The sequence below is a fragment of the Symphalangus syndactylus genome, chromosome 6 (genome assembly GCF_028878055.3).
Source record: "Symphalangus syndactylus isolate Jambi chromosome 6, NHGRI_mSymSyn1-v2.1_pri, whole genome shotgun sequence".
Taxonomy (NCBI): domain Eukaryota; kingdom Metazoa; phylum Chordata; class Mammalia; order Primates; family Hylobatidae; genus Symphalangus; species Symphalangus syndactylus.
In genome coordinates this window covers 79,539,811-79,562,301 of record NC_072428.2, presented here as the reverse complement: position 1 = coordinate 79,562,301, position 22,491 = coordinate 79,539,811, and the positions used below count along the sequence as shown (strand labels likewise).

The 22,491-nt window shown below is 36.9% G+C and overlaps 1 protein-coding gene across 3 annotated transcripts in view; it reads right to left on the bottom strand.

The window, feature by feature from the left end:
* Positions 1-22,491, bottom strand: part of DEUP1 (deuterosome assembly protein 1) — a 94,567-nt gene that overhangs the window by 51,855 nt on the left and 20,221 nt on the right. For all 3 annotated transcript variants that reach the window (XM_055283249.2, XM_055283248.2, XM_055283250.2), the window contains exons 3-7: positions 15,075-15,246; positions 13,572-13,667; positions 9,306-9,440; positions 3,738-3,851; positions 2,637-2,879 (exon numbers count right to left, since the gene is read on the bottom strand). In XM_055283249.2, coding sequence (XP_055139224.1) covers positions 2,637-2,879; positions 3,738-3,851; positions 9,306-9,440; positions 13,572-13,667; positions 15,075-15,246 — 760 coding nt within the window. The remainder of the gene's footprint in view (positions 1-2,636; positions 2,880-3,737; positions 3,852-9,305; positions 9,441-13,571; positions 13,668-15,074; positions 15,247-22,491) is intronic.

Below are 22,491 nucleotides of genomic sequence, written 5' to 3'. Positions count from 1 at the left end.
CAAAGATATATAGATGGGACCTAATTAAACGAAAGAGCTTCTACACAGCAAAATAAATAATCAGTAAACACATAACCCACAGAGTGGGAGAAAATCTTCACAAACTATGCATCTGACAAAGGACTAATATCCAGGATTGATAAGGAACTCAAACAAATCAGGAAGAAAAAAACAATCCCATCAAAAAGTGGGCTAAGGATATGAGTGACAATTCTCAAAAGAAGATATACAAATGGCCAACAGACATATGAAAAAATGCTCAACGTCACTAATGATCAGGGAAATGCAAATCAAAACTATAATGCAATACCACCTTACTCCTGCAAGAATGGCCATAATCAAAAAAATAATAGATGTTGGTATGGTTGTGGTGAAAAAGTAACACTTTTACCCTGCTGGTGGGAATGTAAACTATGGGAATGTAACCACTATGGAAAACAATGTGGAGATTCCTTAAAGAACTCAAAGTAGATCTACCATTTGATCCAGCAATCTAACTACTAGGTATTTACCCAGAGGAAAAGAAGTCATTATATGAAAAAGATACTTGCACACGCATGTTTACAGCAGCACAATTTGCAATTGCAAAAATATGGAACCAGCCCAAATGCCTATCAATCAATGAGTGGATAAAGAAAATGTGGCATATATATATATATAGGAATATTACACAGCCATAGAAAGAAACAAAATAATGGCATTCGCAGCAACCTGGATGGAATTAAAGACCATTATTCTAAGTGCAGTAACTCAGGAATGGAAAACGAAACATCATTTGGTTATTGCTCCTACTTATGTTCTCATTCATAAGTAGGAGCTAAGCTATTAGGCTTCAAAGGCATAAGAATGATGTTGGGGGACTCAGGGGAAAGGGTGGGGGGGTGAGGGATAAAATATCACAAATTGGGTACAGTGTACACTGTTCAGGTGATGGGTGCATCAAAATCTCAGAAATCACCAGTAAAGAACTTATTCATGTAACCAACCACCACCACCTGTTCCCCTGCCAAAAGAAGAAGGGACAAAGCAGAGAATGCTTTGGTTGGCACTGGATGACCCGAAGCCTAGAGGAGAATACTTGGGAAGTACCAAGAACAACAATTTTCTTATTTACTGAATGTGATTCTGATACAGATTCCAGCAGTACAAAGACAGCTGCAAAATGTAAATTTAGGTTGCCTTTAAATAGAAAGCATGACCAGTTGTCATATACTTAGGGAAGCAAAAGGCAGCAGCCTCTGAGAAGGAAAGACTCCATCACTGCATGACCCACAGTCATGCAAACACAGCTCAGACAGTCAGAGGTGGGCTGATGCTAAGCACTTAGAAGCCCCTAGGCACCCTCTAGAGCAGATGAATGAGTGAACCTCATTTATATTAGAATGAAGCCAGAGAACACCATGAATACCTTTGCTATTTCCAGACAATTTCTGGCTTCCTCTGCATTTAGTGTTTGTAGTTTAGCTTTCTTTATTGGTTTACATCTGTATTCTAACTTGTATTAGAATAAGACCTCCCTCCTTAAAGCTGGAGTTTGAGGTGGGGAATATGTATGTCTTAGAATTTCCTCTGAATGGGAGAGACTGGGAGCCTTGTATTCTGTCCCTTACCAAACATGGGGAAAGAGGAACATAGAATAGTAGATGCTGGCAGAGAAAGAAGTTAAAGGACTAACTCCCTATATAATCCCAAATATAATGTGGCAGGGTGGGGGAATGAGGAGTTGGCCCAGGACTAAGAAATGACCCTGGGAGTTTAAGTGGCAAAAGATCTTGGGGTGGTATATCTCAAGGAAATGAAATGGAAGTTCTCAGGCAGTGACCTTACCTCAATCATGTATGCTAGGTAGAGGAGGGAATAGAGTGGGGAAAAGATAAGGGCCAACTGTCATGGAGGAAGTGAAAGAAAGAGGCTGAATATTTGGAGGTGGGAGAAAAAACCTAAAATGAGAGATAAAAGAATGTCTCAAGTACTAATGAATAAGAAATACATATTTTGTAAAGAAATTGGTAATGACCAATTTTGATGAATGCTGTATAACCTTCCTAAAGATTGCAAGAAATAGACAAAAAAGAAAAAAACATTATTGAGTTAAGAAAAAAATTAATGCTTGTTAAACCATCAATCATATTTGTCAATGTGAAAGTTACCTAAAAATAAATTCTAGGTTACTGTTTGATAAATGATTATGATAAGATTACCAGTGATAAATCACTGGAGTCACCTCCATAGCTCTCACTGAGGTTACTAAACTGTTGAACCCTTCATGATTTCCTGTATCTTTAACCCAGGATTCTTCTGAATCAGAGAGACACGGGGTAAGAGAAAATAGTGGGGGAAGAGGGTAGTACATGGCTAAAGGCATAGAGGTCCTTAAGTGACCACTGTTATATTGCACAGGTAATACATTATTATTATTATGCCACTGCAGAACCAAAGTGCACTCTAAGTGTGGTAACATACTTATGGGATTATTGAATCTACGCATCAAATGCGAATTACTAAGAGGAAATATGAATGGAATCTTCACATATATTAATAATAGAAAACTACCATTCTAATCCCTATATCTGTTGAGTTACCATTTATACAAGTCATGGACAATATTAGTTGAAAAACAAAAAATTAATCTTCACCTGGCACTGTCTTTGGTACATTTTCAGCTCTTGCAAGAGCTTCTGATTTTCATCTTGTAATTTATTCCTGCTTAGTGCTATCTCACTTACAGCTGATTTCAGTTTTTCAATAATGAACTCATCTCTTTCATTGATTTCACAATTGGAATCTGGGTCACACATCAAACGAGGAATTTCAGAGCTGCTGTCTTCTAAGCACTGTTTTTTACCATTTAGTTGAGTTTGGTAACTTTGTGCCTGTTTCTGAAAAATATAAAACTGTGTAACTCAAATGAAGAATGTCATATTTAAGCTTACATTAAGTTCAAGAATGATAGAAAAGAATTAGTAGGAATATCTTTAAATATGTTACTACATAATGAAAGTTGGGTCTTTGTAATTCAGTCTTGTATTTGTTTTAAAATTTCAATTTCAGATGGCATAAAGAGAAAATATATTTGTATAACCTCAGAGCAAAGATGTAGAGAAGGAGGTAAGTGGTAGTAAAGCCACATTAAGCAAGAAAAAAATCTAGAAGGTGTAAAAAGAAAATTATGTATTCAATTATACAACGGTTGAAAAAAGTCTATAACCAAAATAAATAAAAACAAACAATTTGATTGTAGGGGAAAAGTTGTCAGTGCATGTAACAGAGTTAATAATTCCTAGTGTACAAACCCTTCTACACCTCAATAAGAAAAGGGCAAACAATGCAAAAGTAAAATGGGCAAAGTTTATGAATAGGCAATTCACAGAAAGACCTGAGAAAGGCTAAAAAGTATATGAGGAGATGCTCCGTCTTACAAGTAGCCAGGGAAATACAAAGTAAAGCAAGCAATCTTAAACTCTCTGAGTGCCTTGCCTGTAGACATACAAAAGCATATGCTATTTAATGACACAATAACAATGGAATTTTAAATAGCTCCATCCTTTGAGACATGTAGACTAAATTCACCATTAACAGATATTCTATGCACTTGTGACTGTACCCACCTTTGGACCTACTCTGGTTATTTATTCTAAGTTGGCATGTCTGTTTGTAAATAGATTACATGCTGAATGGTAAAGATACCAATATCTAACTTCTGCTTTTGATTTAGAGAATAATATTAGATAACTTACCTGAAACTGATTACACTTCTCAGATAATAATTTTTGTTGAGCATCTAAAGAAATCAGATGAGTCTGATATAATATCTCTTGCTTGTCCCATTCTCTTGACTTTGCTCTAAATTCCTTTTAAAAAGTGGGGAGACAAACATATTGAAAAATATTATTCATTTTAAAGTACAACGAATAAGACTTCTTTCATTTGTACATCTTCATTCTGAGAAAAAAAAAGTAGATCTATTCTTTACCTATTAGGGAATACAAACAAAAGAAAAGGTGTCAAATCATTCATTTTGGATTTTTTACCATCTCTAATTTTTGCTAGGAAAATACAGAATTTGTCACTTATTGTTAAAAATGTAAAAAGACTCTCTTATAACAAATACTTATTACTAATGAGGGAATTTCAAACAACTTTTTTTTTGCATTAGCCACTACTTTCTTTCTATTTCTTGACATGAAATATTTTTTCCTTCATTCGCTTAGTTGCCAAATTTGTTTTTTTTTTTTTAGAGGGTGGGGCTTGGACTTATTTAGTGACTATTAAGGGTTGAATGTTTGTGTCTCCCACAACAAATGCATATGTCAAGCCTAAACCCCAATGTGACAGCATTATGAAATGGGGCCTTTGGGAGGTAATTAAGTCATGAGAGTGAAGCTCTCATGAACGGAATAAGTGCCCTTATAAGAAGAGCTATGAGAGATTTTTTTTCCTCTCTCTTTCTTTCTCCCTGCCATCTGAGGATACAAAGAGCAGACAGCTGTCTGTGAACCAGGAGAAGGGCCCTCACCAGAATCTGACTATACTGGGGGATATGGTTTGGCTCTGTGTCCCCATCCAAATCTCACATTGAATTGTGATCCTGAGTGTGTGTGTGTGTGTTGGGGGGTGCCTGGAGGGCATGGGGGTGGTTTCTTTTTTTTCTTTTTTTTGAGATGGAGTCTCGCTCTGTTGTTCAGGCTGGAGTGCAGTGGCATGATCTTGGCTCACTGCAAACTCCACCTCCCAGGTTCAAGCGATTCTCCTGCTTCAGCCTCCTGAGTAGCTGGGATTACAGTCACGTGCCACTACACCCGGATAATTTTTTGTATTTTTAGTAGAGACAGCATTTCACCATGTTGGTCAGGCTGGTCTCAAACTCCTGACCTCATGATCCGCCTGCCTCAGTCTCCCAAAGTGCTGGGATTACAGGTGTGAGCCACTGCGCCCGTCCTGGTGGTTTCTAGTAGTTTAGCACCATCTCCTTAGTGCTGTCTCTTGATAGAGTTCTCATGAGATCTGGTTGTTTGAAAGTGTGTAGCATTTCCCCCTTTTCTCTCTCTCTCTTTCTCTCCTGTTGGCCACGTGACGACATCCCTTGCTTCCCCTTTGCCTTCTGCCATGATTGTAAGTTTTCCAAGGCCTCCCCAACCATGCCTCCTGTACAACCTGTGGAACTGTGAGTCAATTAAACTGCTTTTCTTCATAAATTACCCAGTCTCAGGTAGTTCATTATAGCAGTGTGAGAATGGATTAATACACAGGCACTCTGATTTTGGACAACCAGCCTCCAGAACTGTGAAAAGTAAATGTCTGTTGTTTAAGCCACCCAGTCTATGGTATTTAGTTATAGCAGCCTGAACTAACTAAGACAGTGACTTTACCCCTTGTGGCCATGGCCAGGCCTCATTTAGGTAGTACCAATTGGTATACCTGGGAAAGAAATGGCAGAAGTAGGTTGATAAAGCAGGATCAGTTCTTCAAGTTTTTGCTCAAGTAGTGCAGTTATACAGCATGATTATCTGTTCACATCTTAATAACATGAGCAAAGGATATAGCTCTGGGGATGCCAAAGAAGACATCGCTGCTTCTCCATTTAACCTAGGGCTGACCATTTATATCCTATCTTTCTGTCCAGGCTTTAAACAACTTGAGGGTAAGGGCTCTTTATTACTTTTGTACCATTCACAGTGCCTGACAAAGTGCCAGGTGCCACTTATATTACATGAATGTACAAACAAAAACGTGGTACAGTATTAGCATTTCCTAGAATTTAAACATTCTCAAAAAATTTTGTAAAGAAAACAACATGGTTGGAAACAAACTCTATAGCTACTAAGTCCATGGCTATATATTATTGCATATAGAAACATGGCATGAATGTAGTGATGTTTTCAACCCTTAATTCAGTAATATTTATTGAGCAGTTAATGTCCACCAGGTTCTGTGGAAAGAAGAAAATCTGGAACTATTTCATAATTTAAAAAAATTTTTTGAAAGAAAAAATCAAGGAATATACAATAAAGTAGGGAAATGTATACACAAACAAGTAATTTTACAATGTGTCAGTATGTTAAGTACAGTAATGCTGGCACATAAAAGCCATGCAGAGGATATTATGATTATCTTCACTATTTCCCATAATATATCAAATTGGAACAGTTCATTATAGTCAGAGTGGTTACTATTGTTTTGAAGATGGCTGAAATGACTGGATTGGCAATGCTGGAAAACAAATGCTAATTTAGAGAATGAAAACTTTATTTTGTTAAAATGAGAAGAACATGGCATTTCATATTTTCTATACAGAAATAATTTTAAAGAACATTTAAGGAAATTTCAGTTTTTAAAATCCATAAGTGCCTAAACAATCAGTGAAGGAAGGCTATAAATTAGGAAGTTTTTACAGTAATGAAAGGTGGGTGACCTGATATTAAGTGATGATGTTAAGGTTGAAGAAGAAATACGGAAAGACCTTCCATATATAACAGTAGCTCATGATAAACAGACTATATTTACTATGATAAATGGAGATAATACATTTAAAGTTATTAACTTCTATTCTGACATTCAACATACAAAAATTAGGTACCTAAAAACAGGATCTTTAGCAATAACAGCAAATTTATAAAACTAGGTTCTAGTAGAAAATAGCTAACATTTCAAATTAATGCAATCTAGATTTAAAAAATTTCTGTTTATTTTTAACTTAAAAAGGAATCTTTGGAGTTAGAAGTCAAATTTTGGGCAAGGTTGACTTAAGCTGTTTGTATGTTTTAGATAATACAAATATTTAGCATTTCTTACCCATTAACCTCAATCTTGAAAATAAATATTCCCCAGGATGTTTTGGAGGCAGAAGCATTAACCTCAACTTCTTACAAATACTACAACAGGTAGATGCGCGGCCAAGAGTAGCTAGAAATGTGTGTCACAAACATATCAGCAGGTGCTTATGACAATCCTGGCTTCCTTATTCTTGTCAGATGTACTGGTTTCACAACTAGTGAGTCAGCGCAATATATGCAATAGTATGGAACCATGCAGGGACCTAGAGAGCTTCATAAGGGTTTTTATAGAGACTGGAGTTGTCACGGTAGGCTTCAGAGGGTCTGTAGACTTGCCTGGACCTCCAACAGTAAGTTCTTCATGGCTGGAAAAGTTTTTCTGGATCTTTAACGTTCAGAGTGGATCAGGGTCATTAAAATTAGTTTCTCTTGATGGCTGTATTATTAGATGTTTTAAAAAGCCCTCTAATAAATATTGGAGATGGTCTTTAGTGATTACTATATGTTGGAGACCTTCACCTGTAAAACGGTTTTAACTTTTTATTATGAAGATTTTCATACATAGAGAGTAAAACCTTCATGTACCCTTCACCCAGTTTAACTACCATCAACTTAGTCCGTCTTTACTTCTCCTATCTCTCCACCCTTTTTTTGTTGGTATATTTTAAGGTGACTTCTAGACCTCCTGTGTTTTCATCCCTGAACGCTTCAGTGTGCATCTAAATTTTTTGCACCATAACAACAATGTTACATATAAGGTATTTTAAACCCCATTTACTGATGACAACATGGAATCTTGGTAAGGCAAACAACTTGCCTAAACGTCACAGGGCAAACACATGAGTCAGGCAAGACCCGTTTTCAGTTATCAGTGATCATGTTCTTTGACTACCACATGTGGTACACTGCTACTACTATACTTCTATTAAACGCCTCAAAGATAAAACAGGTTTACCTGCAGACTAAAACTGGAAGAGGCAATCTCTTACACATTAATTTATCAGATGGCTATAAGTAAAAATAGGTACATGAAGTGTTTTTATAATTATTTCAAGTTAAACTGTATATCTGCATAGAGTCTTTAAAAACTTTTGTGTAAGTACAAACATATCAAAACATTTTGCTACTAATTTCCACTATAATTTCATTACATATATATAATGTAAGTATTTAGTTTCCTAAATGTAAAATGTGCATACACAAAGTACTTGATACTAACTTAAGGCTTTTTTTGGTCTGAAAAATTTTTATTAATGTAGTTCTCCCACAAAAGCCCATGAAAAGTCAGACGAATGGAAAATTAGTGACTCAATCTCTTCATTTTCAGTGAAAGCACATGTATATTACAGTGCACATCTATCGGCATCTTCCATGAGATCAGGATATTTCTGAAGCCCGTCTGGTTATACCACTGCAAGAGCCTGGGAGTACAACATAGTGCATTTTCCTAGAGGGCCAACTTACTTAGTGATGGTAAGTTTGTTTTTTTAAAAAACTATATATTATTCAGAAGCATGTAAAATGTGCTGGACTTTTAAAGATTACAATTTAGGACTTCCTGCAAAGTTCTTATAATAAGCCGATTTTAGGGCTGTGATCCCAGATTTAATTTTTTTCTGCTCTTTAAGATATTTTAAAGTAGAAGGACTTTTTAATTAAAGAATAAGATGAAAAAGTGCTGGCGAGGGGAGGGATGCTGGGGTTTAGGGCTTGAGAAAAATGAAAGAAATTAAGTGGGATAACATAAGGGTCAACTTGAAGTCAATTAAAAAATAATAATTGGGCAGTACTGAGAATCCAGGTAAAAGTAGATGATAGGAATTTATAGTGTAATCTTTCTGCTGTTCCATGACTTGTAGGAGGAATGCTCAAGAACACAGGGAAGAAAAATAGCTGGTTTGTTTTTTCCAAGGTTGGAAAACGAAGAAGATAAGAATAAGTGCATCAACGACACAGTGAATTTTTAAAGTTTTTTGTTTTTAATTTTTGTGGGTACATAGTAGATATATATAGTTATGAGGACATAGTGAATTTTTTTTAGAGACTAAAATTTTAGAAATTCTGAGTGCTATGGGGCAATTGAATTGGAGTGACACTATGCCTTTAAAGAAAAAAAAAACATGAAACTTCAAGCCCTGTTTTAAAAACTGTGATGAGGCTTCATTGGGATTTAAGTACCTAATAGCTAAATGGCCATTAAAAGATTTATTAGATATTCACTTTAACTGACCCCAGGGGTGTCCTTCAATTTTACTCAACAGCTGCAGTTTCTTTTGACTTTTTTGGCTCTTTTTTTTTTTCTCTCCCAAAATGCTGATATGTAGAAAAGATGTATACATCAAAGTGATGTTTTAATTCACTAAGTGCCTGAAGGGAAGGTGCACTAAGAAAATATATTCAGTGAGAAGTTAGTTTGTAATAGTGTTTATTACCACAACTGAAGACACCATTGTGGACACTAGAGACAAATAGCCCACAACAATAGGAATCAATCTTTAATACACATGAAGAAACTAAGATAATATATCTCACCTCTAATTTCTGGTTCAAATTGCTCAGTTCAAAGGGTATTTCTTCTTTAAGGTGTGGTAATTCTTCTCGTGGAACTTTGTTTTGTTTCATCTGATGTAATCTCAGTTTTTCAAAGTTATTTGTTAGTTTGGAAAACTGTAAATCACAGAAAATGTTAACATTTTACTATTACCAATTATTTCTAACCTAATTTCACTATATCTCTTTTCCTGTGTACCTCTTTGAAAATTTAAGTCATGATTAGAAAGTGCAGTAAAGCTTAAATGTTTCAATTAGTGAAGACAGAACCAGTTATTAAAACTAAAACTTTGACTATGATGTGTCTTAACATGGCTGTCTTTTGATTTATCGTGTTTGAAGTTCACTCAGCTTTTCAATCTGTAGGTTTACTTTTTTTTTTTTTTTTGCTAAGTTTTGTAACTTTTCAGCCATTATTTCTTTGAATGCTTTTTCACCCTCCCCGTCTTTCTCCTCTCCTTCTGGGTTCTCTGATGATATAAATTTTAAATTGCTTGTTATCATACTACATGTTCCCAAGGTTCATTTTCTTTTACTCTTTCTCTCTGTTGTTCAGATTGGATAATTTCTATTGTATTATATTCAAGCTGATTCTTTTCCCTCTGTCCTCCTCATTCTGTCTTAAGTCCATCCATTGAGTTTTTAAATTTGGTTATTATACTTTTCAGTTATAAAATTTCTAATTGGTTCTTTATATTATTTATTTACTAAAGCTTTATAATTTTTCATTTATTTCAAGCCATATTTGTAATAGTTCATGGAAGTATTTTTATAACAGCTGCTTTAAAATCAGATAATTCTAACGTGTGTCATCGTGGCCTCGGCATCTGTTGAGTGTCTTTTCTTATTCAAGTTGAGATCTTCTTGGTTCTTTCTATAATGAATGATTTTTATTGATACCTGGACATTTTTGTGTATTGCATTTTGAGACTCTGGATTTTATTCAAATATCGTGTTTTAGCAGTCCTCCTCTGAAAATTTCTAGAAGGGAAAATGGAGTGCCACTTTATTACTGCCAGGGGATAGTGGATGTCCAGGTCTTCACTTGGCTTCAGTTGGTATCCAACGGGAGGTGCTCCTTATTATTGCTGATTGGAAGTGGGAGTTCAGGCTCCCCACTAGTCTTTCACTAATACACTTTGATTGAAGGGGCATGGGTGCCTTGTAACTCTTCTCACACGGCCTTTAGTGATACTATAGTGGGGTTGGGTGAACTTGTCACCACTAAGCAGTGGTGACTCCTCAACAGCCTTCCTATGATACCACCCAAGAGTAGACAGGGAGAGGTGCCTCCTTACCACCAGGTAGGTGTAGAAGTCCAAGCTCTCCACTGTCACAATGGGTTGATGAGGGCCTTGTTAATGTCTAGTGAGGATGAAAGTCTTGGCTCTCCAGTCTTCTCAGACATTACCCAGGAAAGAGGGCCAGGGTTACCTTGTTACAGCTTAGTGAAGGCAGAAATCTAGGTTTTTCTACTAAGCCTTTGTAGGCGGCAGTGGGGCTGTAGTTTTTTTTTTTTTTTTTTTTTTGTCTTTTTTTCTGTTTTATTAGGCTAGAGTAGAGAAGTTGTTGTCTAAAAGTGTATTATCTTGCTAGGCTGTCTCTCTTCTGGTCTTTTGGCTGGAGAGAGCAGACTTTCCCTGGGGCACTTTTTGTTTGTTTGCACCCATTGGCATAACTGGTTTGCCAGCTTCTGTTACTCAGTCTGAGATATATGAGGCAAAAACAAATCCTAGGGAACTCACTATTGTGACATTCTTGAGTCCCAAGGTCCTTAGCCAATCTGTCTCTTCTCTCCACTTCTCAGAGTCTTATGTTGTATTATAAATGATGTCCAATTTAGTGGGAGGATAGGGAAGAGTATATCTATTCCAGAAGCAAAAGCCTCAAATGTATGTATTTAAAATTATAGTTTTATAATGGTTAGAAGGAAAAAAATAACTCCTTTTTAAAAGGAAAGCAATTTCTAAAAGGAAGCTTTGACAGAGTTGAGTTATTCAAGGCAGAGTGTGGTAAAGTGTATCCTTAAGATGTTTCAGGAAAATGAAATTGTAAATAAACCAGAAATTTCAAAGGAGGAAGCTGTAGAGTGAGCTGGCAGCAACAAAAGTGTGTTAGCCACAAGATACCATTTTCTGCTTAGAAAAACAGCATATTACTAGCTTTATGCAAACCAAATCAAGTACATAGTACTTTTCTTTTTCTCTCTTTTCCCCTACTTTCCTCCTTCCTTCTCTTTTGCTCTCCTTTCCTTTCTTCCTCTTTTTCTTTTAACTAGAGAAAAAGAGAAGCAGAAAACTGCAGCGAAAATAGGTGGCTCTCAATAATAATGTAGCACTCCCAGTGTATTCCATGAAACCCCTGTTTACAGTGGTATTAGAAGGTTTTAGCTTAAAAAAAGAGAAGAGGCGGGGCACGGTGGCTCACGCCTGTAATCCCAGCACTTTGGGAGGCTGAGGCGGGCACATCATCTGAGGTCAGGAGTTCAAGACCAGACAGGCCAACAAGGCGAAACACCATATCTATTAAAAATACAAAAATTAGCTGGGTGTGGCAGTGCACACCTGTAATCCCAGCTACTTGGAGGCTGAGGCACGAGAATCACTTGAACCAGGGTGGCGGAGTTTGCGGTGAGCCGAGATCATGCCACTGCACTCCAGCCTGGGCGACAGAGCAAGACTCTGTCTCAATTAAATAAACAAATAAACAAACAAAAAGAAGAGCTCCATTGTCCAATATCTTTGGAACATGATGGATTGGAAAGGCTAAATCAATTTGTTTAAGGCAGGACTTCTTACGGCCTGTAATATGCTAATGTGTACTCTTAATCTCCAGGAGGGGAGGAGTCTTAACTTGGCCAGCATTAGCTTAAACAGCATTTCCTAAACTCACAGTGTTTTCCACAGAACAAATTTTTATGAAGTTACCATAAAGATATTTTTTGGTTAGCACTGAAAACCAGCCATCAGCCAAATAATAAAATAGAACTGCAAAGCATCAAATGGCAAGGATTTATATATTAAATGACTGCTTGGCGCCTGTAAACAAAGCCAAGAACTTTTTACCAAGAGGAAAATGTACCCAAACAGAAATGAAAGATTTGGAAAGCAGTGACTGAACTGGTTAAATACAACTTAGAGATAGCACCTAACTTTCTAGATTTCTGAATTGTTTTCAAACCTACTACAGATTGTGATCTCTTTATTTATATTGACCAATATGTAATGATTTAATGTTTATGTTGTTGTTTTAGAGCCTTATCTTCACAGAAAAATAAAGGTTGAGTTGACTTACATGCTAAATGCTCAGAGTCTACACTAGTAAAAACCATATATAATTTCATAACTCAAGCTACCATATAGTGGCAGTTACTTGAACTATAGGCAAAATGTCTAGGTAGACTAAGAACTAGTCTTGTAAAATCATCTGTTAAGTGGCATCAAATGTTTCATATTTCAATCTTAATGGCTTAATTACCTCCTTAAAAGGTATTTAAAAAGGTTCAGTAACTACTTTAGGCTCCTTTAACTAAATTATCATATGTGAAATATTTGTACTCCAAAAAAAGTTGGTTGTTAAGAAAAATTTCATAATCAAACCATACTTCCCATTGATTCATTCACTAAGTTAAGCAAAGATATAGCATTTACTACATTTGACATACTCAAATGATTATTACCCTATGTGCTATCTGTGGTAAAGAAGGCATTTTTCTTGCCTTCTTTGTGTGAAGATACAGGGATAAGTGAAAAAGAAATCTGTATCCTTCTCAATACGTATGCAGAAGCACTATCATGTAAGAAACAGTCCTACCAGTAACAAGGTAATAAAGACCAGTTTTATTATTTCAATTATCTATTTCATAATAGCAAACTTCCATATTTTAAATTATCACAGAATGGAGAACATCTTTATTAGATAGTAATAACCACAAAAAATAATTTTGTTGTTGCTCACAAAATTATTTTGTGTTAGCTAATTATCATTTAATTCATCAACAAGTCTCTTGAGAAATAGAAAGCCATTTGTCTAGTACTGTGCTAACAGAGGTACAGAAAACATAGCAAGCCAACAATCTAGAAAGAGACGGAATCAATGCATATAAAACAGGGAAAGACATGACCAAGCTTATAATTAAAATACAATACATTTGTTTATACTAAAAACAATTAGTTTAAAATTAACACGACTCTATAGGTCAAAAATACATCAAAATGTGTGATATTAAATTATAATAAGTTTTCTTACTTGAGCCTTTAGGCTTTGTAGTTGTCCTTCATAATTCTGAGTCATTGCTAAATTACATTTTTCCAGACTGTCCAATTTCTGTCGAAGTAACCCTACCTGCATGAAGAATAAAATTTAATTTTGCTTTTTCTAAATTTTGCCTGACAAAATCAGAAAATGTGCAAAAGAGAAGAACAATTCAAATAAAATGGCTGTACCAAACCAAGAGTAAATATTTGTACTGCACTTCTTAAAATAGCTATCAATAATTAAATTCACAAAAACCAAACATTGCTAGCACTATTCCACGAGGTACACATTAGGACAGTACGGATGTTTAACAAAAGATCCTTTCATCATCACATTTAAAATTCAGTGTTAGAATTTACTTTGCATTATCCTTTTGGGAGGCTAAGTCATCATTACTCAGGCAAAACCTCTACCAATATAATTCAGCTTTTTTTTTTCTCCATTACCTTCAAGAGGATCTCTGTCTTAGTGGTATTATGAAATAATTGTTACATTTTTATAACAACTAAAACATTAAAAAGAAAAAGAAAATTGTCTAAGAGCAGTTCCTAAGGATTTGGCTTATATAATTTGTCTGTTTAAAAGGCAGATGAGACACTTGTTTACATATCTGTGTTGATATACATATAAGAGCTAGAAGAAGAAGAATGCATATGCCATATCTGATGACCTACCTCTACTGTGAAGGAAAACTAGATGCCAATAACTAAGTTACCTATGCCAAACAGTAATATAGTTAACTATGCTAAAAAACTAAGTTCCACTGAGAAGTCAATAAAGGTAGAAAAATGGCTGATGAACAAGTTAACTAATGATGTTTTGTTACAGTATATAACTAGCAAACATTTCTCTTAAACATTTCTTTTTCCAAAAGAAAAATTCACAGACACAAAGTCCACATCAAATAAAGCATATGGTTTTCCTGAACTCCTTCGCAGGCCAGAGAGCACTCATATATTCTTCTATGACCACCAGCTTGGCAGTGAGCAGCCTAGAGGGACTAAGGGAACTCCTCTTAAGTGGGTGTCCCGGGTATATACACACCCCTTTACCAAACACTTTTCTCCTTTGTCCTATTATCAATTCTTGACATTTTACTTCTATTTTTTCCAGCATATTCAAAGAAGCAAATGTTACTGAACTCTGCCTTGTCCACAATTTTGATGACTACTTCTTTGTTTCTACAGCAGCAAAAGTACTTACATCTTTACTTGCAAACAATGTTTTACATATATATTAAATATTTGCTTACTTTTACAGATGGCATTGACACTATATATCTGTCTCTACCAGCAAACATCTATGGATTTAGGTTCTGATTGTCACTCATTTGATATAATACATTTAGCCTATAATTTGCTGACAGAATTTCAAGCAATAAATGCTGTTGCTGATGCCTGATAAAAAGTATGTACAATAAAAACATATTCTGATAGAATACTATATATAACAGTCTGATGAATTAGCAATTTGTCAACATATATATTAAGTTACCTCTTGACCTTTCTGATCCAAACAAGTTTGTGCATTTGCCAATTCTTGATCCCGAAGATCTAATTGTGTCTCCAAAGCCCGCACCTTTCTTTCCCAATCCATTTCTTTGTTGCTTACCATGATGGCAATTTGTTCCATTAATTCCTGAAGCTCAGCCTCACAAGGAGAAGTTCTGGCAATTGTAGGAAAGTAAAATACATTTTAAAGTAGTGAAATGTGAGGGCAAAGAAAATTATTACATTGCTCTGCATAGCTTGAACATTATTTCCTGAAATTGTTCAATTATTTAAATGGGAATAAGTTCAAAAGCTGAAGGTTAATTTTTAAAATCAATAAAGCCAATTTCAGAGTTAACAGTGTATATATACTTAATTTTTTAAAATAACATTTTTTAGAGTAGGCTAATTCTAAGGAATATGCTAATTAGGAAAAATTATAAGACTTAGCTTCAGGATCAATGCTCTTCCATATAGGCATACATATACCTATGTCTATCATAACTTCAGAAGATTTGACAGAAGCAAACTGGGATATCATTCGTGTCTGTTAAGGACAGAAGAGCAAGCCTGGGCTAGGCAGGACCAGATTCAAGGGTACCAACTGGGCTATAGTACGGCTCCTCAAGGAGACGAATTTGGCATGATATGGCTGGTGTCTGTTTCTAAGGAATTTGATCAGGCAGTGATATGGTTTGGCTGTGTCCCCACCAAAATCTCAACTTGAGTTGTATCTCCCAGAATTCCCACGTGTTACAGGAGGAAACTAGGGGGAGGTAACTGGATCATGGGGGCCAGTCTTTCCTGTGCTATTCTCATGATAGTGACTAAGTCTCACGAGATCTGATGAGTTTATCAGGGGTTTCTGCTTTTGCTTCTTCCTCATTTTCTCTTGCCTCTATCAAGTAAAAGTGCTTTTTGGCTCCCCCCATGATTCTGAGGCCTTCCCAGCCATGTGGAACTGTAAGTCCAATTAAACCTCTTTTTCCTCCCAATCTCAGGTATGTCTTTGTTAGCAGTGTGAAAACAGACTAATACAGTAAATTGGTACCAGTAGAGTGGGGCGTTGCTGAAAAGATAACCGAAAATGTGGAAGCAACTTCAGAACTGGGTAACAGGCAGAGGTTGGAACAGTTTAGAGGGCTCAGAAGAAGACAGAAAAATGTGGGAAATTTTGGAACCTCCTAGAGACTTGTGAATGGCTTTGACAAAAATGCTGATAGTGATATGAACAATAAGGTCCAGGCTGAGGTGGTCCCAGATGGAGATGAGGAACTTGTTGGGAACTGGAGTAAAGGTGACTCTTGTTATGTTTTATCAAAGAGACTGGAGGCATTTTGCCTCTGACCTAGAGATTTGTGGAACTTTGAACTTGAGAGAGATGATTTAGGGTATCTGGCAGAAGAAATTTCTAAGCAGCAAAGCATTCAAGAGGTGACTTGGGTGCTGTTAAAGGCATTCAGTTTTAAAAGTGAAACAGAGCATAAAAGTTCAGAAAATTTGCTGCCTGATGGTGAAGTAGAAAAGAAAAACCCATTTTTTGAGGGGAAATTCAAACCAGCTGCAGAAATTTGCATAAGTAGCAAGGAGCCTAATGTTAATCCCCAAGACCATGGGGAAAATGTCCTCAGGATTTGTCAGAGACCTTCACAGCAGCCCCTCTCATCACAGGCCCAGAGGCCCAGGAGGAAAAAGTGGTTTCCTGGGCCAGGGCCAGGGTCCCTGTGCTGTGTGCAGCCTAGGGACTTGGTGCCCTGTGTTCCAACTGCTCCAGCCATGGCTGAAAGGGGCCAATGTAGAGGTTGGGCTGTGGCTTCAGAGGGTAGAAGCCCCAAGTATTGGCAGCTTTCACATGGTGTTGAGCCTCCAGGTGCACAGAAGTCAAGAATTGAGGTTTGGGAACCTCTGCCTAGATTTCAGAAGATATATGGAAATACCTGGATGCCCAGGCAGAAGTTTGCTTCAGGGCGGGGCCCTCATGGAGAACCTCTGCTAGGGCAGGGCAGAAGGAAAATGTGGGGTGGGAGCACCCACACAGAGTCCCTACTGGGGCACTGCCTACTGGGGCTGTGAGAAGAGGCCACTGTCCTCCAGACCCCAGAATGGTAGATCCAATGACAACTTGCACTGTGCACCTGGAAAAGCCACAGACACTCAATGCCAGCCTATGAAAGCAGCCTGGAGGGAGGCTGTGCCCTGCAAAGCCACAGGGGCAGAGCTCCCCAAGACCATGGGAACCTGCCTTTTGTATCAGCATGACCTGGATGTGAGACCTGAAGTCAAAGGAGATCATTTTGGAGCTTTAAGATTTGACTGCCTTGCTGGATTTCAAATATGCACGGGGCCTGTAACCCCTCTGTTTTGGCCAATTTCTCCCATTTGGAGTGGCTGCATTTACCCAATACCTGTACCCCCATTATATCTAGGAAGTAACTAGCTTGATTTTGATCTTACAGGCTCATAGGTAGAAGGGACTTGCCTTGTCTCAGATGAGACTTGGGACTGTGGATTTTTGGGTTAATGCTGAAATGAGTTAAAACTTTAGGAGATTGTTGGGAAGGCATGATTGATTTTGAAATGTGAGGATATGAGATTTGGAGGGGCCAGGGTTGGAATGACATGGTTTGGCTGTGTCCCCACCAAAATCTCAACTTGAATTGTACCTCCCAGAATTCCCACGTGTTGTGGAAGAGACCCAGCGGGAGGTAATTGAATCATGGGGGCTGGTCTTTCCCATGCTATTCTCATGATAGTGAATAAGTCTCACGAGATCTGATGGGTTTATCAGGGGTTTCCGCTTTTGCTTCTTCCTCATTTTCTCTTGCCTCCACCATGTAAGAAGTGCCTTTCACCTCCTGCTATGAATCTGAGGCCTTCCCAGCTATGTAGAACTGTAAGTTCAATTAAATCTCTTTTTCTGACCAGTCTCAGGTACATCTTTATCAGCAGCATGAAAACAAACTAAGGCAAGCAGGTATGGGGAGATGCTGTAAGTCTTTAGACAGTGAGGTTACTATTAGTCATATACATAGTAATATCTTGGGTCTAGGAGGGTTTATTGAGTTTCAAACAAAATGCTTATATAACAGCTAGGATTACAGCAACTGTTGTTAAGAAGACAGATTGGTAAGTGCTCTCACTACAGAGTTCTTTTTCAAACAAGCCGAAGCATTCTCCAGGGAGCTGGTATAAGTCCAGTCACTCAGACCAGATAAGTAGGTAGTTATTGAGGCCTTACACTTCAGCCTAAGGAACATACAAATGTCCAGATTAGAAAAGCAAGTTATTTCAGCATCCATTTCAATGACGGTAGTGAGGCTTCTGATGTATTTGTGTAGCTGGGAGGAGGACAAGAGGGAGAGGCAGGTGCCACATGACAGCATTTCCTCCATTTAGTTTCACCAAATCAGAATTTTAGAGCTAATTAAGGATCATTTAGCATTTTGATAGAACTCAGGCTCAGAGAGGACCAAGATCACACAGCTAATTAATGGAAGGGCCAGAACTAGATCCTAGGCAGCTGCTTCCCATTTAATGTGTCTTCCTGTATACCACACAGCAAAAGACACAGTGTTTTGAATAAGAACATGCTTGAAAAATACGGTACAAATTCGCTCCATTGCAATAAGGTTAGAAACAGGTATTAAAATCCAAAGAATTTAGAATTTCCAGAATCATTTTCTAAGATATCCAGAGTCAACCCAAAAAGATGATGTTCCTTTGGTTTATTCAATATGATATTCACCAGTTTTGACATCAGAGAGGTTTTAAGTACAAAGTGCCATTCTGAAGTCTTCTCCTAGCATTCCTGGAGGAATGTTAGACCCAGAGGCTTTCAATTTTTACTTAAAACCTAAAATAAATCTGACAAAAGGATGTATACTAATTCCTCTATAAATAACTTGATTGAATTTTAATATTGAATTTTAATTGGAATTATAATGTAGGTGGAAAGAATAGAACTATGGCCTGGTGTTTCCACAGCATTTTTCTTTTTCATGACAACATGTATCATCCTGTACTGTAAATAGATTTGTCTATTTTTTCCGCTCTGAAAAAAAAGGACTATGTCAATGTAAGCTCTAGCAAAAAAGAACTATATCAGTCTGGTTCATCACCATCTCACCAGAGCCTAGTATAGTACCGCAGCACATAGTAGATGCTCAATAAATCTCTGAAGAATGAATGAGTTCCTTTCATTGCTAACTTTTGGCATGTAACAATGTACCATGCTAAGAAAGTTAAAATAAGGCCTACAGTATAGTCTGGACCTAATGTAATCTACTCAATCAATATTGTTCAGTGAATGAATGGTTTATTTCTTGGTTATGGTTATGCTATGCAAAAGTTAGAATGTTAGACTCTCAGGATGGAAGAACTCTTACAAGTCAACTAGTCCAACTACCCCAACTACCCATCCAGTGTTTGCATTCCCTCTATGAATACATATATATTATATATATATAAGTATATATAATATATCTAAAATGTATATATTATGTGAAAATATATGTATTTTTAATTAAAATATATTTTATATAAAAATTTATTTTCATATAAAATATATTTTTATATAAAAATTTATTTTCATATAAAATATTTTTATATAAAAATTTATTTTCATATAAAATATATAAATATATAATTATATATATAATTTTTTTTTGAGATGGAGTCTCGCTCTGTTGCCCAGGCTCGAGTGCAGTGGCACAATTTTGGCTCACTACCACCTCCACCTCCTGGGTTCAAACAATACTCCGGCCTCAGCCTCCTGAGTAGCTGGGACTACAGGCATGTGCCACCACATCTGGCTAATTTTTTGTTTGTATTTTTAGTAGAGACGGGGTTTCATCATGTTGGCCAGGCTAGTCTCAAACTTCTGACCTCAGGTGATCCGCCCGCTTCGGCCTCCCAAAGTGCTGGGGTTACAGGTGTGAGCCACCACACCTAGCCCCTCTACAAATATTTCTTAAGAGAATCATCTATCATACACTACTGATCAGATTCAGCAGGTCTAGGACAGACCCTAAGATGCTGCATCAGTAACAAAATTATCAAGTGATTCTGATGCATGCCAAAGTTTGTGACCTGTTTTTCAATATCACTGCAAAGAAGTTATCCATCCTAGGTCTGAATTCTTCCCTTAACAGGTAACCACGGTCTGAGATTGGAGCTAGACAGTAATGTGTTTTAGACAGATCTTTTTTATATTGAAGAACTTTTCCATCCATTGGTCCTAATTTGATCTCAATGATTCCACTGAGACCATTCAGGACAAATGCCTTTTCAACACAGTAAAGTACTTGAATACAGTCATCAGTGTGTCAAATACAGTTCTGAGTGTACTTCCAGTCTTCTTTTGTCAGTGTTCAATATTAGAGACTGAATATATGAATGGACAATAATCAGATCATATGACAGTAGACTCTGACCCATAATTTCTGCAACAACATAACCAGTCCAGAAAGCCAAGCCACAAAATCTGCAGCAATTGTCCCATAATGGTCAGGGCTTGATCACTGACTGCCATCTTCCCTAATTTCTGTCCCCACTTCCAACTCAGGACAAACTAGAGAAAGCCAAATATACTCCTCAAAACAATCCCCTAGGGTGCCCCACTTTTAGTTATTTTGTCTCCAGCCTCTACATGCCAACAGCCTCCAGTGAGGGCACACCTGAACCCTTCTCCCTTTTTTTACCTTAAAGTTTTCCCACTCCTCTGCCTCCCTTTGAGTCCCTACCAAATGCAAGTGATAGTGGGTGACTCCCTTGGTATAGCAAGCTCTGAATAAATAAATACCTTCAGTTGTTTTCATTTGGGTGGTCCTTATTTATTTCCACAAATATTTTTACTTCTTTCTATTGCTCCTAGAGATTTTTTCTTCACCACTCTATACTCAGTATCCAGTATACTGCCTGAAAAATACTAGATGCTTAATACACATTTGCTGAATGAAAAAAAAAGAATGACTATGGTAAGATTTTCAGACCCTTCAAATTCTAGCTCTTTGAACAAGTTTTTTTTTTTTTTGTCAATTTTATCCTTGAAACGTACCATTTGGAACTTTAAGATAATACCACAGGTATGGTCTAATCAGCTCAGAGGGGGTCTCACAGATCATTTGGTTTAGGTGCCATATACTTTTATTTAACCAGATGGAGATCACATTATGGATTTAGTAAAGGAAAGGGTAAAGCAGTGATATCACATTGTTTCAAGGTGGGTTTATTCTTATCTAAAAATCTTATTTCTTTTTTATGCATGCTATGAGTAAGCCACCTATTCACTATCTTGTGCTTGTTTAGTTTTCTGAGAGGAGGGGTCCAATGGTAGGGCTGTGTATTTATCCTTATTAAGTTTCAGCTTGATAGTTTCAGTCTTTCATTGTGGGTCGTCATCACTAGTTATTTCAGCAAGCATTCATTAAGCACTGTGTAAGGTACAGGGAAAACAGAGACACAAGAGCAATTGCCTGTGAATAGAGAGACTTGCAAGGCAGGCAGGCAGAATAAAAGACCGATGAATATATGCGGGCTTTCAAAAAGGAGGTGTAGTGAATACAGACTTGCAGAGGGTAGGCTATCACAGAGGTCTTCCTAAATGAGGTAACATCTGAGCTTATATTTGGGATCCTGTTTCTATCAGAGAATATATTATCTATATCTCCCAGCTTTGTGTGAGCTGAAGACTTGATAAGCATTACCTGCCATGTGTATATACACACACACACACACACACACATAATATGTATGTATTTAGTATACAAATGAAACAGGTACATATAAAATGTGTATTATACATATATAATATACAGAATATATAAAATATATACATACATATTTTATAGATATACACACATTTTATATATATATACAAGTCATTGTATAAAATGCCATAAAGGACAAAGTGGAAGACAGACCCTTATAGCACTCCCTACCAAGCTCTTCAGGGTGACAGTGATCTGTGGATTATTTTTAAAAATTATGATCAGACAGTAATCCATTTAATTAACCTTGCAATTTTTTCTTTCTTTCCCACAAAAATATCATGACAAAGCCCGAATACAAGTCTATGCTGTTTCTCTGCTGCACCAGCATGCTAACAATGTGAGGTGAGGCTGGTCTAGTGGGCAAGGAGTCGGGCATTCCTGGTGAGTCCTGGTGGCCATTACTTCCTCTTCTGAGGCCTGCAAACCAATGCTAATCTCTCTTCCAGAGTCTTACCTAAGATTTAGTCAAACTCAATTTTACATCAAACTCAGCTTTTTATCAAACTTAATATTCCCTTTTGAAATTCAACTGTTCAATCTTCTAGTATATCTTCTGTTCTTCAGCTTTTCAGATAATTACTCGTAAATCTAGTGAACTTTAAAATAAGATTTTTAAAAAGGTTCAATTTAGCCTCCTTCACATAGCTGGGC